Source organism: Triticum dicoccoides, chromosome 7A (genome assembly GCF_002162155.2).
Source record: "Triticum dicoccoides isolate Atlit2015 ecotype Zavitan chromosome 7A, WEW_v2.0, whole genome shotgun sequence".
Classification (NCBI taxonomy): domain Eukaryota; kingdom Viridiplantae; phylum Streptophyta; class Magnoliopsida; order Poales; family Poaceae; genus Triticum; species Triticum dicoccoides.
Window position 1 is genome coordinate 105,455,294 of NC_041392.1, and position 15,491 is coordinate 105,470,784.

Below are 15,491 nucleotides of genomic sequence, written 5' to 3' on the forward strand. Positions count from 1 at the left end.
CCTTTTAGTCACGTCCATAATCGAGAAACATATCCTTATTCCACTAAGGATAATTTTGACCGCTGTCCAGTGATCTACTCCTAGATCACTATTGTACTCCCGTGCCAAAATTAGTGTAGGGTATACAATAGATCTGGTACACAGCAAGGCATACTTTTATAGACCCTATGGCCAAGGCATAGGGAATGACTTTCATTCTCTTTCTATCTTCTGCCGTGGTCGGCCTTTGAGTCTTACTCAATTTCACACCTTGTAACACAGGCAAGAACTCTTTCTTTGACTATTCCATTTTGAACTTACTTCAAAATCTTGTCAAGGTATGTACTCATTGAAAAAACTTATCAAGCGTCTTGATATATCTCCATAGATCTTGATGCTCAATATGTAAGCGGTTTCACCAAGGTCCTTCTTCGAAAAACTCCTTTCAAAAACTCCTTTATGCTTTGCAGAATAATTCTACATTATTTCCGATCAACAATATGTCATTTACATATACTTATCAGAAATGTTGTAGTGCTCCCACTCACTTTCTTATAAATACAGGCTTCACCGCAAGTCTGTATAAAACTATATGCTTTGATCAACTTATCAAAGTGTATATTCCAACTCCGAGATGCTTGCACCAGTCCATAGATGGATCGCTGGAGCTTGCATATTTTGTTAACACCTTTAGGATTGACAAAACCTTCTGGTTGCATCATATACAACTCTTCTTTAAGAAATCCATTAAGGATTGCAGTTTTGTTATCCATTTGCCAGATTTCATAAAATGCGGCAATTGTTAACATGATTCGGACAGACTTAAGCATAGATACGAGTGAGAAACTCTCATCGTAGTCAACACCTTGAACTTTGTCAAAAACCTTTTTCGACAAGTCTAGCTTTGTAGATAGTAACACTACTATCAGCGTCCGTCTTCCTCTTGAAGATCCATTTAATCCCAATGGCTCGCCGATCATTGGACAAGTCAATCAAAGTCCATACTTTGTTCTCATACATGGATCTCATCTTAGATATCATGGCCTCAAGCCATTTTGCGGAATCTGGGCTCATCATCGCTTCCTCATAGTTCGTAGGTTCGTCATGGTCAAGTAACATGACCTCCAGAACAGGATTACCGTACCACTCTGGTGCGGATCTCACTTTGGTTTACCTACGAGGTTCGGTAGTAACTTGATCTGAAGTTACATGATCATCATCATTAGCTTCCTCACTAATTGGTGTAGTAGTCACAGGAACAGATTTCTGTGATGAACTACTTTCCAATAAGGGAGCAGGTACAGTTACCTCATCAAGTTCTACTTTCCTCCCACTCACTTCTTTCGAGAGAAACTCCTTCTCTAGAAATTACCCATTCTTAGCAACGAATGTCTTGCCTTAGGATCTGTGATAGAAGGTGTACCCAACAGTCTCCTTTGGGTATCCTATGAAGACATATTTCTCCAATCTGGTTTTGAGCTTATCAGGATGAAACTTTTTCATATAAGCATCACAACCCCAAACTTTAAGAAATGACAACTTTGGTTTCTTGCCAAACCACAGTTCAGATTGTGTCATTTCAACGGACTTAGATGGTGCCCCTTTTTAACGTGAATGCAGCTTTCTTTAATGCATAACCCCAAAAACGATAGTGGTAAATCGGTAAGAAACATCATAGATTGCACTATATCCAATAAAGTATGGTTATGACATTCGGACACACCATTATGCTGTGGTGTTCCAGGTGGCGTGAGTAGTGAAACTATTTCACATTGTTTTAACTGAATACCAAACTCGTAACTCAAATACTCTTCTCCATGATCAGATCGTAGAAACTTTATTTTCTTGTTACGATGATTTTCCACTTCACTCTGAAATTCTTTGAACTTTTCAAATGTTTCAAACTTATGTTTCATCAAGTAGATATACCCATATCTGCTCAAATCATCTATGAAGGTCAGAAGGTAACGATACTTGCTATGAGCCTTAACACTCATCGGACCGCATACATCAGTATGTATTATTTCCAATAAGTCAGTTGCTCGCTCCATTGTTTCGAAGAACGGAGTCTTAGTCATCTTGCCCATGAGGCATGGTTCGCAAGCATCAAGTGATTCATAATCAAGTGATTCCAAAAGTCCATCAGCATGGAGTTTCTTCATGTGCTTTACACCAATATGACCTAAACGGCAGTGCCACAAATAAGTTGCACTATCATTATTAACTTTGCATCTTTTGGCTTCAATATTATGAATATGTGTATCACTACGATCCAGATCCAATGAACCATTTTCATTGGGTGTGTAACCATATAAGGTTTTATTCATGTAAACAGAACAACAATTGTTCTCTAACTTAAATGAATAACCGTATTGCAATAAACATGATCATATCATATTCATGCTCAACGCAAACACCAAATAACACTTATTTATGTTCAACACTAATCCCGAAAGTATAGGGAGTGTGCGATGATGATCATATCAATCTTGGAACTACTTCCAACACACATCGTCACCTCACCCTTAACTAGTCTTTGTTCATTCTGCAACTCCCGATTCAAGTTACTAATCATAGTAACTGAACTAGTATCAAATACTGAGGGGTTGCTACAAACACTAGTAAAATACACATCAATAATCTGTATATCAAATATACCTTTGTTCACTTTGCCATCCTTCTTACCCGCCAAATACTTGGGGCAGTTCCGCTTCCAGTGACCAGTCCCTTTGAAGTAGAAGCACTTAGTCTCAGGCCTAGGACCAGACTTGGGCTTCTTCACTTGAGCAGCAACTTGCTTGTCGTTCTTCTTGAAGTTCCCCTTCTTCCCTTTGCCCTTTTCTTGAAACTAGTGGTCTTGTCTACCATCAACACTTGATATTTTTCTTGATTTTTACCTTCGTCAATTTCAGCATTACGAAGAGCTTGGGAATTTATCCTTTGCATATCATAGTTCATCATGAAGTTCTACTAACTTGGTGATGGTGACTAGAGAATTCTGTCAATCACTATTTTATCTGGAAGATTAACTCCCACTTGATTCAAGCGATTGTAGTACCCAGACAATCTGAGCACATGCTCACTAGATGAGCGATTCTCCTCCATCTTTTAGCTATAGAACTTGTTGGAGACTTCATATCTCTCAACTCGGGTATTTGCTTGAAATATTAACTTCAACTCCTAGAACATCTCATATGGTCCATGACGTTCAAAACGTCGTTGAAGTCCCGATTCTAAGCCATTAAGCATGATGCACTAAACTATCAAGTAGTCATCATATTAAGCTAGCCAAAACATTCATAACGTCTGCATCTGCTCCTACAATAGGTATGTCACCTAGAGGTGCATCAAGGACATAATTCTTCTGTGCAGCAATGAGGATAAACCTCAGATCACGGATCCAATCCGCATCATTGCTACTAATATCTTTCAACACAATTTTCTCTAGGAACATATCAAAATAAACATATGAAAGCAACAACGTGAGCTATTGATCTACAACATAGATATGCTAATACTGCCAGGACTAAGTTCATGATAAATTAAAGTTCAATTAATCATATTACTTAAGAACTCCCACTTAGATAGACATCCCTCTTATCCTCTAAGTGATCACGTGATCCAAATCAACTAAAACATGTCCGATCATCACGTGAGATGGAGTAGTTTCGTTGGTGAACATCACTATGTTGATCATATCTACTATATGATTCACGCTCGACCTTTCGGTCTCCGTGTTCCGAGGCCATATCTACATATGCTTGGCTCGTCAAGTATAACCTGAGTATTCCACGTGTGCAACTGTTTTGCACCCGTTGTATTTGAACGTAGAGTCTATCACACCCGATCATCACGTGGTGTCTCAGCACGAAGAACTTTCGCAATGGTGCATACTCAGGGAGAACACTTCTTGATAATTAGTGAAAGATCATCTTATAAAGATACCGTCAAACTAAGCAAAATAAGATGTATAAAAGATAAACATCACATGCAATCAAAATATGTGACATGATATGGCCATCATCATCTTGAGCCTTTGATCTCCATCTCCAAAGTATCATCATGATTTCCATCGTCACCGGCATGACACCAGGATCTCCATCATCTTGATCTATATCAATGTGTCATCACATGGTCGTCTCGCCAACTATTGCTCTTGCAACTATTGCTATCGCATAGCGATAATTGTAAAGCAATTATTTGGCGCTTGCATCTTATGCAATAAAGAGACAACCATAAGGCTTCTGCCAGTTGCCGATAACTTCAATAAAACATGATCATCTTATACAACAACTTATATCTCATCACGTCTTGACCATATCACATCACAACATGCCCTGCAAAAACAAGTTAGACGCCCTCTACTTTGTTGTTGCAAGTTTTACGTGGCTGCTATGGGCTGAGCAAGAACCGTTCTTACCTACGCATCGAAAACCACAACGATAGTTTGTCAAGTTGGTGTTCTTTTAACCTTCGCAAGGACCGGGCGTAGCCACACTCGGTTCAACTAAAGTTGGAGAAACTGACACCCGCTGGTCACTTGTGTGCATAGCATGGCGGTAAAACCAGTCTCGCATAAGCGTACGCGTAATATCGGTCCGGGCCGCTTCATCCAACAATACTGCCGAACCAAAGTGTGACATGCTGGTAAGTAGTATGACTTATATCGCCCACAACTCACTTGTGTTCTACTCGTGCATATTACATCAACGCATAAAACCTAGGCTCTGATGCCACTGTTGGGGAACGTAGTAATTTCAAAAAAAAAATCCTACGCACACACAAGATCATGGTCATGCATAGAAACGAGAGGGGAGAGTGTTGTCTATGTACCCTCGTAGACCGGAAGCGGAAGCGTTAGCACAACGCGGTTGATGTAGTCGTACGTCTTCACGGCCCGACCGATCAAGCACCGAAACTACGGCACCTCCGAGTTCTAGCACACGTTCAGCTCAATGACAATCCCCGGACTCCGATCCAGCAAAGTGTCGGGGAAAAGTTCCGTCAGCACGACGGCGTGGTGACGATCTTGATGTTCTACTGTCGCAGGGCTTCGCCTAAGCACCGCTACAATATTATCGAGGATTATGGTGGAGGGGGGCACCGCACACGGCTAAGAGAACGATCTTGAAGATCAACTTGTGTGTCTAGAGGTGCCCCCCTGCCCCCGTATATAAAGGAGCAAGGGGGTGAGGCCGGCCCTAGGAGGAGGCGCGCAGGAGGAGTCCTACTCCTACCGCGAGTAGGACTCCTCCCTTTCCCTGGTTGGATTAGGACGTGGGGGGAAGGAGGAAAGGGAAGAAAGAAAAAGGGGGGGCGCCCCCCCTCCTTGTCCAATTCGGACTTGGGGGGGAAGGAGCGCGCGGCAGCCCCTAGGCCTCCTCTCCTCTTCCTCCACTAGGCCCATTAAGGCCCATTAGGTTACCGGGGGGGTCCGGTAACCTCCCGGTACTCCGGTAAAATGCTGATTTCACCCGGAACACTTCCGATGTCCAAACACAGGCTTCCAATATATCAATCTTTATGTCTCGACCATTTCGAGACTCCTCGTCATGTCCGTGATCACATCCGGGACTCCGAACAAACTTCGGTACATCAAAATATATAAACTCATAATGAAACTGTCATCGTAACGTTAAGCGTGCGGACCCTACGGGTTCGAGAACAATGTAGACATGACCGAGACATGTCTCCGGTCAATAACCAATAGCGGAACCTGGATTCTCATATTGGATCCTACATATTCTACGAAGATCTTTATCGGTCAGACCGCATAACAACATACGTTGTTCCCTTTGTCATCGGTATGTTACTTACCCGAGATTCGATCGTCGGTATCTCAATACCTAGTTCAATCTCGTTACCGGCAAGTCTCTTTACTCATTTCGTAATACATCATCTCGCAACTAACTCATTAGTTGCAATGCTTGCAAGGCTTATGTGATGTGCATTACCGAGAGGGCCCAGAGATACCTCTCCGACGATTGGAGTGACAAATCCTAATCTCGAAATACGCCAACCCAACATGTACCTTTGGAGACACCTGTAGAGCTCCTTTATAATCACCCAGTTACGTTGTGACGTTTGGTAGCACACAAAGTGTTCCTCCGGCAAACGGGAGTTGCATAATCTCATAGTCATAGGAACATGTATAAGTCATGAAGAAAGCAATAGCAACATACTAAACGATCGGGTGCTAAGCTAACGGAATGGGTCATGTCAATCACATCATTCTCCTAATGATGTGATCCCGTTAATCAAATGATAACTCATGTCTATGGCTAGGAAACATAACCATCTTTGATCAACGAGCTAGTCAAGTAGAGGCATACTAGTGACACTCTGTTTGTCTATGTATTCACACATGTATCATGTTTCCGGTTAATACAATTCTAGCATGAATAATAAACATTTATCATGAAATAAGGAAATAAATAATAACTTTATTATTGCCTCTAGGGCATATTTCCTTCAGCATGCTGGATAGCGGTCGATGAGTGGAGTAATAGTAGTATATGCTGAATCGTTTCGATCTACTTGTCACGGACGTGATGCCTATATACATGATCATGCCTAGATATTCTCATAATTATGCTCAATTCTGTCAATTGCTCAACAGTAATTTGTTCACCCACCGTAGAATACTTATGCTCTTGAGAGAAGCCACTAGTGAAACCTATGGCCCCCGGGTCTATTCTCATCATATCAATCTCCATCACTTTAATCTTGCTTTGCTTTTTTACTTTGCCTTTACTTTTTACTTTGCATCTTTATACCAAAAATATTATATCTATCAGATCTCACTCTCGTAAGTGACCGTGAAGGGATTGACAACCCCTAATCGCGTTGGTTGCGAGTAGCTATCGTTTTGTGCAGGTACGAGGGACTTGAGCGTGGCCTCCTACTGGATGGATACCTTGGTTCTCAAAAACTGAGGAAAATACTTACGCTACTCTGCTGCATCATCCCTTCCTTTTCGGGGAAAACCAACGCAACCTCAAGACATAGCAATGTCCAACTTGATTGCACATAGCCCCTCCCTCCCCGTTCTTTTCTGCTTTTTTGTGTGGAAACACTCATATGCTACCAAAATATTATCTGTGATTAGTCTCCCAGGGACAAAAGCACTCTGAGTTGGGCTGATAATGTCTGACAAAATTAATTTCAGACGCGCTGCAATCATTTTTGAGATAACCTTATACACCACATTGCATAAACTAATAGGTCTAAATTGAGTAACCTTTTCTGGGGAGTTAACCTTTGGGATCATGACAATTGCAGTATCATTCCATCCTGCTGGTATTGAACATGTATTCACCGCCTGTAGTACTTCTTTTGTCAGGTCCTCTCCCAACATAGACCAAAATCTCTTATAAAAAATGGCGTGAAGACCATCTGGACCCGGCACTTTTAAATCACCAATGTCAAATAAGGCTTTCTTAACTTCATCTTCCGTATATGGGGCCATGAGGGCCCTATTCATTTCATCCGTTACTTTTCTTTTAACAAGAGAGAGAACTCCTGGGTCTGGTTGCGAGACTTCTGACGTGAAGAGTTTTGAAAAATACCCTTTAATATAATCCTTCATTTCCGTACCTTGTACCCAGACTCCGTCATCCCTAAGCAATTTTTTAATCTGGTTCCGTTTCTTTCTAGCCGTTGCCGCATTATGAAAGAAAGAAGTGTTGCGATCCCCATGCAATAACTAATTTGCACGACCACGATGTACCCAATGAATCTCCTCTTGTTCCAGCAAATTTTCAATGAGAACCAAAATCTCCTTCTGTCGTGCATGGGAATCCACATTCATAGGGCATTTCCGTAGCTTCTCCAACTCTTTTTTTAGCTTTTTTATTCTCTGTTTTGGGCCTCTCAAAACCTCGTGACCCCAAATGTGCAGATCTGACTGAAGCGCACGAGTACGATCGGCGAGCTTTGGCCCAATACTCAGCATCTTTGCCTTTTCCCATGCTGTACGAACAATTTCGCCGACCGTCTCCTCCTTGAGCCATCTAGCTTCAAATTGTTTTACTCGTCCCCTTGGGGCGTTAAAAATATTTCCATCAAAATATTCCGTATCCAGTACGAGTGGACGATGATCAGAATGAACGTGTTCCTCATTAATTAACGCAGCCCGAGGGAATTTGTTCGCCCATTCCACATTGCGCACCGCACGGTCGAGCCTCTCTCTAGTATCGCCTCTCCTCCAAGTGAAAGGGTCTCCAATACAACCCATATCCTCGAGGCCACACTCTCCTAGACAATTACGGAAGTCTCTCATCATAGCATTTGGTCTTGCATTTCCGCCCTCTTTTTCTGACGACAGTAAAATTTCATTAAAATCCCCTAAGATCACCCAGGGGTGATGACCCAGTTTATGTAAATTCCTAATATTATCCCACGATAACTTACGATCACTCCAAACCGGATGACCATAAAAACCCGTGAACCGCCAATGTACATCATTATCATTCATAAAAAGAATGTCAATAAAATGAGACGCCACATAGTTTGAAACAACTTTATTCAACTTATTATAGTACAAGACTAGGCCACCGACCCGACCATCACTCTCTACTACAATCATCGAATCAAAAGATAAAGAGCAATGCAACTCATCTGCTTTACATTTATTCAAGTGTGACTCTGAGAGAAAGATCAAATCAGCCTTGGTACGCTGTTGGATCTCCAAGAGCTCACGAACTGCCGTGAGGGAGAGCATACCACGACAATACCATCCTAGGATCCTCATTTGGCCCGGCGGTCCTCCACCTCGGAGGCCGCCGATGTGCCATCATCTCCAACCGACTCCCTCCTCTGTTGCATGTATGCCTCCTCCTCCTCCTCTGTTTCCTTTGCTACATGTGTGACTATATCATCCCCATCCCTCACAGTGTCAACTCTACCCATATAGATTCTCTTGGAAGAAACACTCATGTCACCATACAGCACACGCTCATAGCTATCCATTTCCCTCTCAACAGAAAAAATTTGGTCACTCCCTGTTGGTGGAACCCCAAAAGGATTACCCCTCTTTTTCCCTATGATCTCTTTTCGAGCACTTTCAGCTTTCTCATCCCCTCCCTTCTTTTTACCTTTCATCTCCTTTTTTTTGCTTGGCCCTGCATAGCACACATGCTTGGATTCAAATACTAAAGAGACTAAAATCAAATTAATGAGCATTTATTATCCTCCAAACCCTCCAATCTAGAACTCGCCTGTGTTAAAGGAGATGAGTTAAATGAGGAGAGAAAGGACTAATCCACATTTTAGTAGGGGTACCCTTGACTAAAACATTTTAGTCTCAAGACTAGTTTTAGCCTCTCTTAGGTGCTTGGAATTTTAGTCTCTTAAAGAGACTATTTTTAGTCAAACTAAAATAAGTCCTTTGGATTCAAGCACCCCCTAAGTTAATACCCACTATGAAGGTAGTAATATTGCCTAGGGATATGTGTATTTTACTTAGTGTATGTTACTCTCCAATGTGGCTAGTCTGAAAGGAAGATCGATGCCCCGTATACATTGGCTGCATACAGTTGTCGAGGTGGCCATGGCCATCCCTGGGCTTACATGAAAATGACACCATTTTCTCTTTCATGTAGGTTAGGTCCGCGCCATATAAAACAGGCCCGAAGTCAAGTACAGCATAGTCGGGCACACGTCGTTGGCTCCCGGCAACCTCCGGGGACCGGAGAGGACGCGGTCGGTCGCGGCCGGTCGTGCCAGGCAGCGGCGAATTATTTGCGCAGGCGGCGTGTGCACCAGCGCACAGCACAGCACCGCACAGCGCAGCGCAGCCGGTGGTGTGCGTGGGTGCAGTGCAAGTGCAACAACCCCACCCGCCAAGAAAAGGCCCTGTGCCATGGGGGGCACGTCGCGTGGACGAATGATTCCGGCCGCACCCGACCCTCCAGCGCCCCAATGAAATTCATTGATACGATTCCGTTCCAGCGGCCGGCAAGGGGACAAGCCGGGGAAAAGGCACCGCGTACGACGCCCATACCCTATTGCCGTAGTAGCTCTCGTCCCTCGACGACGACCTACTAGACGGCGAGCACAGCACAGCGATCGTACTTCTCTCCTGTAGCCGGTCGAAAGGCGCCGCTGCGGCATCACATCCCGTGCACCGAACCCAGCCCGGCCGGGGTCCAGCGAGGCGAGGCGATCGCCCGCCGAAGGATCGATAGTGGCCCGTCCATCCTGATCGCTGATCGCTGATCGGACGGGTCAAGGCCAATGTGGTGCACTGTGCTGCGTGGCGGTGTCCTCCACAAATGCGAACCCTCCTCCCGTCGGTGCCCAATTCTGACCCCGCGCCGCCGTCTTCGCCACCGGCATGGACACACCGGTCGCCGGTCAACGGCGAGGCGCGCTGGACACGCAACCGGCGAGCTCCCCAAGATTTCTGTCGAAGCGAGCTCGCCTTTCACGCGACAAGTCACGTTAAAATTATCCCGCCCTCCGCATTTCCAGATAGGCACGGAGGCCGGACGCAATCATGCAAGAAACAACAACACGAGGACTAATCTAATCGTGTCCCATGACAACGGCAGTGATGACAGGTCCACTGTCCAGACGCGGGGAATTCTTTGCATCAGCAAAAGCATATCGGCCGATCGGTGCATAGCCTGTGTGTAGCTTTTATCTATAGTTGAAAATCCAAACAAGGCTTCAGCTCCATGGTTGTTTACTCCAAAGAACGGGCGAAAGGAGGAGCGAATATATTCCCATTGGACGGCTCGCCGGATAGAATTGCATCCATGCCACACAACAAAAACAATTGCATGATAGGCGTCGTTAACCGCAACGTAAATGCAGCGCGTAACAGCGACCCAAATTAGTAATCATTAATGGCGATTTGGCAGCGGACACAGCCAGCCAGGTGTGTCTAGGTAGTAAAGCCAGACAAAATCGGGAATTAATAGCCTAATGAACTGCAGTTACTACTGCTAATCATGGTGACAGTGCAGCACTAGCAGAGCACAAATCTTAATCTCGAAGAGTACAGTACTATGGACAAAATTCAGGTAACTGTCGAAGGAAAAAAAATGGATGGTGTGAGCTGTAAACGAAAAAGGAGTAATGGCGCCGTTACATGGAGGCCAACGGCGTCGGTGCCGGCGTCGTCAACGTCAGGGCGGGCCCCACCGGCGGGGTCTGGAGCGGGCGGGGCGTGACGTTCTTGCCGCCGCCGACGGAGAGGGAGCGGAAGAAGGTCCTGGGCCGCGGCGGGGCGGCGGGCTGGCGCGCGGAGCGGCTCTTGACGGGGGCGGGCAGCTGCGGCTCCCCCTTGCGGCGCACCTGGTGCCTGCTGCTGCTGGGGATGACGCAGGTGAAGACGACCCCGATCTTGGCGAGGCGGTTGACCCAGCGCGGGATGCGGGCGCGGGCGACGAGGCGGCGGCACGCGGCGTCGCAGAAGTGGTTGCAGTTGCGGGAGACGAGGTTGTAGGCGTCGCCCGGGAAGTCGGCGGCGAGGTCGGCCATGAGGGCGCGCACCTCGGCGCGGGTCAGCGCCGTGGTGCCCACCAGCACCGCCTCCCGGAACGCGTAGCCGGGGCACCGCCGCGGGGGCACCTCGAAGATGCCGCTCCCGGCGCCCTCGTGCGCGCCGTACGCGTACTCCACCCCGTGGACCTGCACGCCCGAGTGGTACACGCCGAGCCCCAGCCACCGCGCGTACCCGTTGGCCGGGGTCACGTCGTACACGTTGAGGAAGACCGGGGACGACGACGGCGCCGCGGCGGCCTGGCGCGGGGCGGGCCGGGGCGTGGAGGTGGACGCGGAGGACCCGGCCGAGGTGGAGGTGGAGGAAGAAGACGAGGCGGAGGCGGAGGCGGAGGCGGCGGCGGCCATTCCCTCGGCCCGCGCCGCGTCGGCGGAGAGAGGGAGGGGAGAGAGAGACGCAGACACCCCCGCACGGCACCGTGGTCGCCGCGCGGCGTTCCGGGCGCTGCGCGTTTTTATGTGGGTTTCTTTAGCAGATTGTCGCGCGGCTGTGTCTGATGCTGATCGTTTTTTCGTGGCATCGCATTGGGGCGCTTTGGCTTTGGCTTTGGCAGGCTGGCGTGTCCATGATGCAGCGCCGCAATAGAGGATGCGAGCCGCCAAGATTCGTGCTGGGCTTTGCCTGCCCATGAACGACTTTTTGTTTTACTGGTAAAATCTTATTTTGGTCATTGCCATTGGTTTAATATAATTTCCGAATGCGGGATGAATTACAGCTCCCACTTGAACATCGCTTAAGAGCAACTCCAAAGGGTCGACTCATTTCATCCGCCTGCGTCCGTTTGGATCGGTGCGGACAAAAATGGCGGCTCAACGCGCGACCCAAACCCAAATCACATCCGCGTCATGTCCGCGCCGACGCATTTGCGGTCCAAATTTGCGTCCCAAATGCGTCGGCGCGGACGCCGAACGGACGCTTCGCGCGCCTTCCTGTTGTCCGCCGTGTTCCCACATGGCGGCCGTCCAACTACCCGTTGTCCACGCTGTCAGCTTAATTTATGACGACGGGCCCACATGTCAGCGACGGCGCTCGTCCTTTTTAAGCCGTCCGTGCGGCGGGGCCGTCCTTGTCCAAACTCGCCGTCCACATCTGCCATCCTTTGCTCCCTCGTCGCCGGCAAACCCTAGCCACCACAACCACAACAGAGATGGGCCTCTTCTCCGGCGCCAGCGGCAGCAAGACCAAGGGCAAGTCCCCCGCCACCCCTTTCCTCCTGCCTCCGCCGGCGCCGGCGCCTCGCCGACAGAGGCATCGCGTGAACGTGCCAGTGCACCAGGCGGAGTGGCACTGGCAGCACCGCCAGCCTCTGCCGTATCCCGACGTGACGCTGCCGCACGACTGGCATCTGGATCTAGAGAGGATCCCAGTGCCGGTGGCGCCGCGGGTGGCTCGTGCTCACGCGGAGGAGGTGCGGCGCTGCTGACGCTGGAGCAGCGCCGCGAGGCCGCCTACGCAACCGACTCGCCCAACTGGGCGACGTGGTTCGTCTTCGAGCACGAGGAGGCGAGGCGACGGGGCATGCGCGAGGTCGAACGGAGGTCGCCGCCACCGGCACTTGTCGTCCGCGATGAGCACCAGGCGGCGGAGGACGCATACCAGGCGGCACTTGCGGCCGTCTTCCGGGAGAGAGAGGAGGACGAGCGGCGCAGGGCGGAGGCGGCGGAGGCGGAAGAAGAGGCTCGGTACGAGGCGACAATGACGCAGGCCCTTGTCCTCTCCGCGGCGGGCGACAGCGTGGTGCCGCCGGTGGGCCCGCCGTCCTCCATCAAGCCGGAGGCGTAGCCCGAGCCGTCCCCCATCGAGCGCTACTCCTGGACGGGAGTAGTGCACGAATGGGTACACACGCCGCCGGTCTAGATGGGAGCGACGCCGGCGCAGGAGCAGGCGTACCTCGAGCACTGGCGCAGCATCACGGTGGCCGAGGAGCGCCGCGACGGCGAGTACCTCGAGATGCTCGAGCGCGACCTCAAGCAGGAGCAGCGCGAGGCCGAGGAGGAGGCGCGCCAGGCCGCGGCTGCACAAACAGCCGCACAACCCCCCGCGCCGGCACTGCCCGACATGACGGTGCTCTGGAATACGGCGTTCGCCTGGGCCGGGCCGCGCCAACGCTCATCGACCTCACGGACCCCGAGGACGACGACGAGGACGCCTAGGGCAGCGCGCCGCCTCGTAATTTAGGTTGTTCTTTTTTTAATGCAAATGTGAACGCATGGACTCTCGCCGGCCTTCGTGGCCGGCTTTAATGTTTAATTAATGCCGTTTTTCTTTTTTAATATGCACGCGTTCATTTTTTTTGCACCGTCAAAAATGGGTTCAGGCCAGCATTGGGCGCACGCGCCGGCCCAAATGCGGAAGCGGACATCCGTGTCCGTCTAGCCGACCCAAACGGACAAAAAGCGAACGAAATCGTCATTCGTTTGGGTCGGCCCGTTGGAGTTGCTCTTAAATGGCACCATGCGGCAATTTTTCGTGTTTTGACCCTTTTTTGAAACCTATTCAAGATTTGACCCTAGTTTGAAAAAAATTCGAGATCTGACCCTTTTGCTACAGCCAGAGTGCATGGCGGTAGGGTCTAACAGCCGGGACTTTGGCGAAAATATCGCTACCGTCAACCGGGCTGGCGGTAGCCTGCACAACCCTACCGCCAAGGTGCTTGGCAGTAGGCACGAGCATGCACTGTGTTCAATATTTAGGAGGTTTTTGACGATAGGGCATGCAACCCTACCGCCAGGGACCTTGGCGGTAGGCTGTTATACTCTACCGCCATGGTCCCTGGCGGTAGCAAAAGGGTCAGATCTCAAAAAAAAATTAAACTAAGATCAAATCTCGAATAGGTTTTAGAAAAAGGTCAAAACACGAAATTTAGCCGCACCATGCACCATCAACTCAATTCCTGTCCATTCAAAAAGAAGGAAAACTCTCAATGCCGACCAAATGATGGTTCTGACCAGACTTTGCAATTTTGTAATCAGCATGAGTACATGACAACCACGTCGTCTCTTTCCACCAAAGATTCTGGACCTCCATTATCTTCTCGCTCGGTCACTTGGATTTCCATGCGTTAGGGCCTAGGATACTGTCAGATGTGCGCCCCTGATGAGTACTGTTGGGTGTTGGCCTCACGATCAAGCGTCGTGTGCTCTCTGCGCGTCAAAACCTAGTCACGACACTGAGAGTTCTTGCCTGGTGGCCGAAGGGGGACGGGGTAGGCACAATGAGAATTTGTCGCTGAAAACATGCTGACCCTACAAAAGCAGCCCGACCGTAGAAATGATGGCTCGAACTACAATGCAGCAATAGCTGGGAAACAAAAAGCAGGAAATAAACTTTAAAAAAGCAGAAAAATATAAATTTGCCTGTGATATCATGACCGTTGTTGTGAGATTTCGGTCACCTCGTGTGTACTTAATTGGCAGTCTGCGCCTGGACGATCATTATACATCGGGCAGGGACAAGCTGAAAGCTGTATCGGTCTCCTATGATTGCAATCGATGTTGCTTCAGCACATTTGTGAATTCAGATTCAGTGAGGTGGCCTGCTTAAAGCTGGAAGGATAACAGACTCAGGTCCTCCATCTTAACTCATGTCAGCCTTCACCTAATGTTAAGTTGTACCTACCGTCATAATTCACAACCTCTGTCCCATTATCCTTGTCTACGCATGAAACATAACGCAAAAAGCCGTCCAACTTATGTTATGCTCGTATATGCTGCAACAGTCCGAACCAGTGCAAGGTACTCTACTCTTTTTTTTTTTTTGAAAAGGAGGTCAACCCCGGGCCTCTGCATCGGACGCAAGGTACTCTTGTATTCTAGAAAAACAGATCTCACGTAATAACTATTTTTAGAAAGGCCATACAGCCCTGCTTTTTATAGAAAGCAGAGGTTCCAGCTGGGAAATGCCAGCGCGTTCAAACATCAGTCTAGATTCAGAGTTTCAGACAACACAAGCACAAAGCAGGAAACTGACTGGTACACCGTACAGCACAGCACAAACATCTTCA

The 15,491-nt window shown here is 48.3% G+C and overlaps 1 protein-coding gene across 1 annotated transcript; it reads right to left on the bottom strand.

Moving 5' to 3' along the window:
* Nucleotides 1-10,775: 10,775 nt before the first annotated feature.
* LOC119330912 (deSI-like protein At4g17486) lies at nt 10,776-11,983 on the bottom strand. Its single transcript, XM_037604048.1, has one exon. The coding sequence runs from the start codon at nt 11,833-11,835 to the stop codon at nt 11,071-11,073; it is 765 nt and encodes a 254-aa protein (XP_037459945.1). The 5' UTR covers nt 11,836-11,983; the 3' UTR covers nt 10,776-11,070.
* Nucleotides 11,984-15,491: the final 3,508 nt, after the last annotated feature.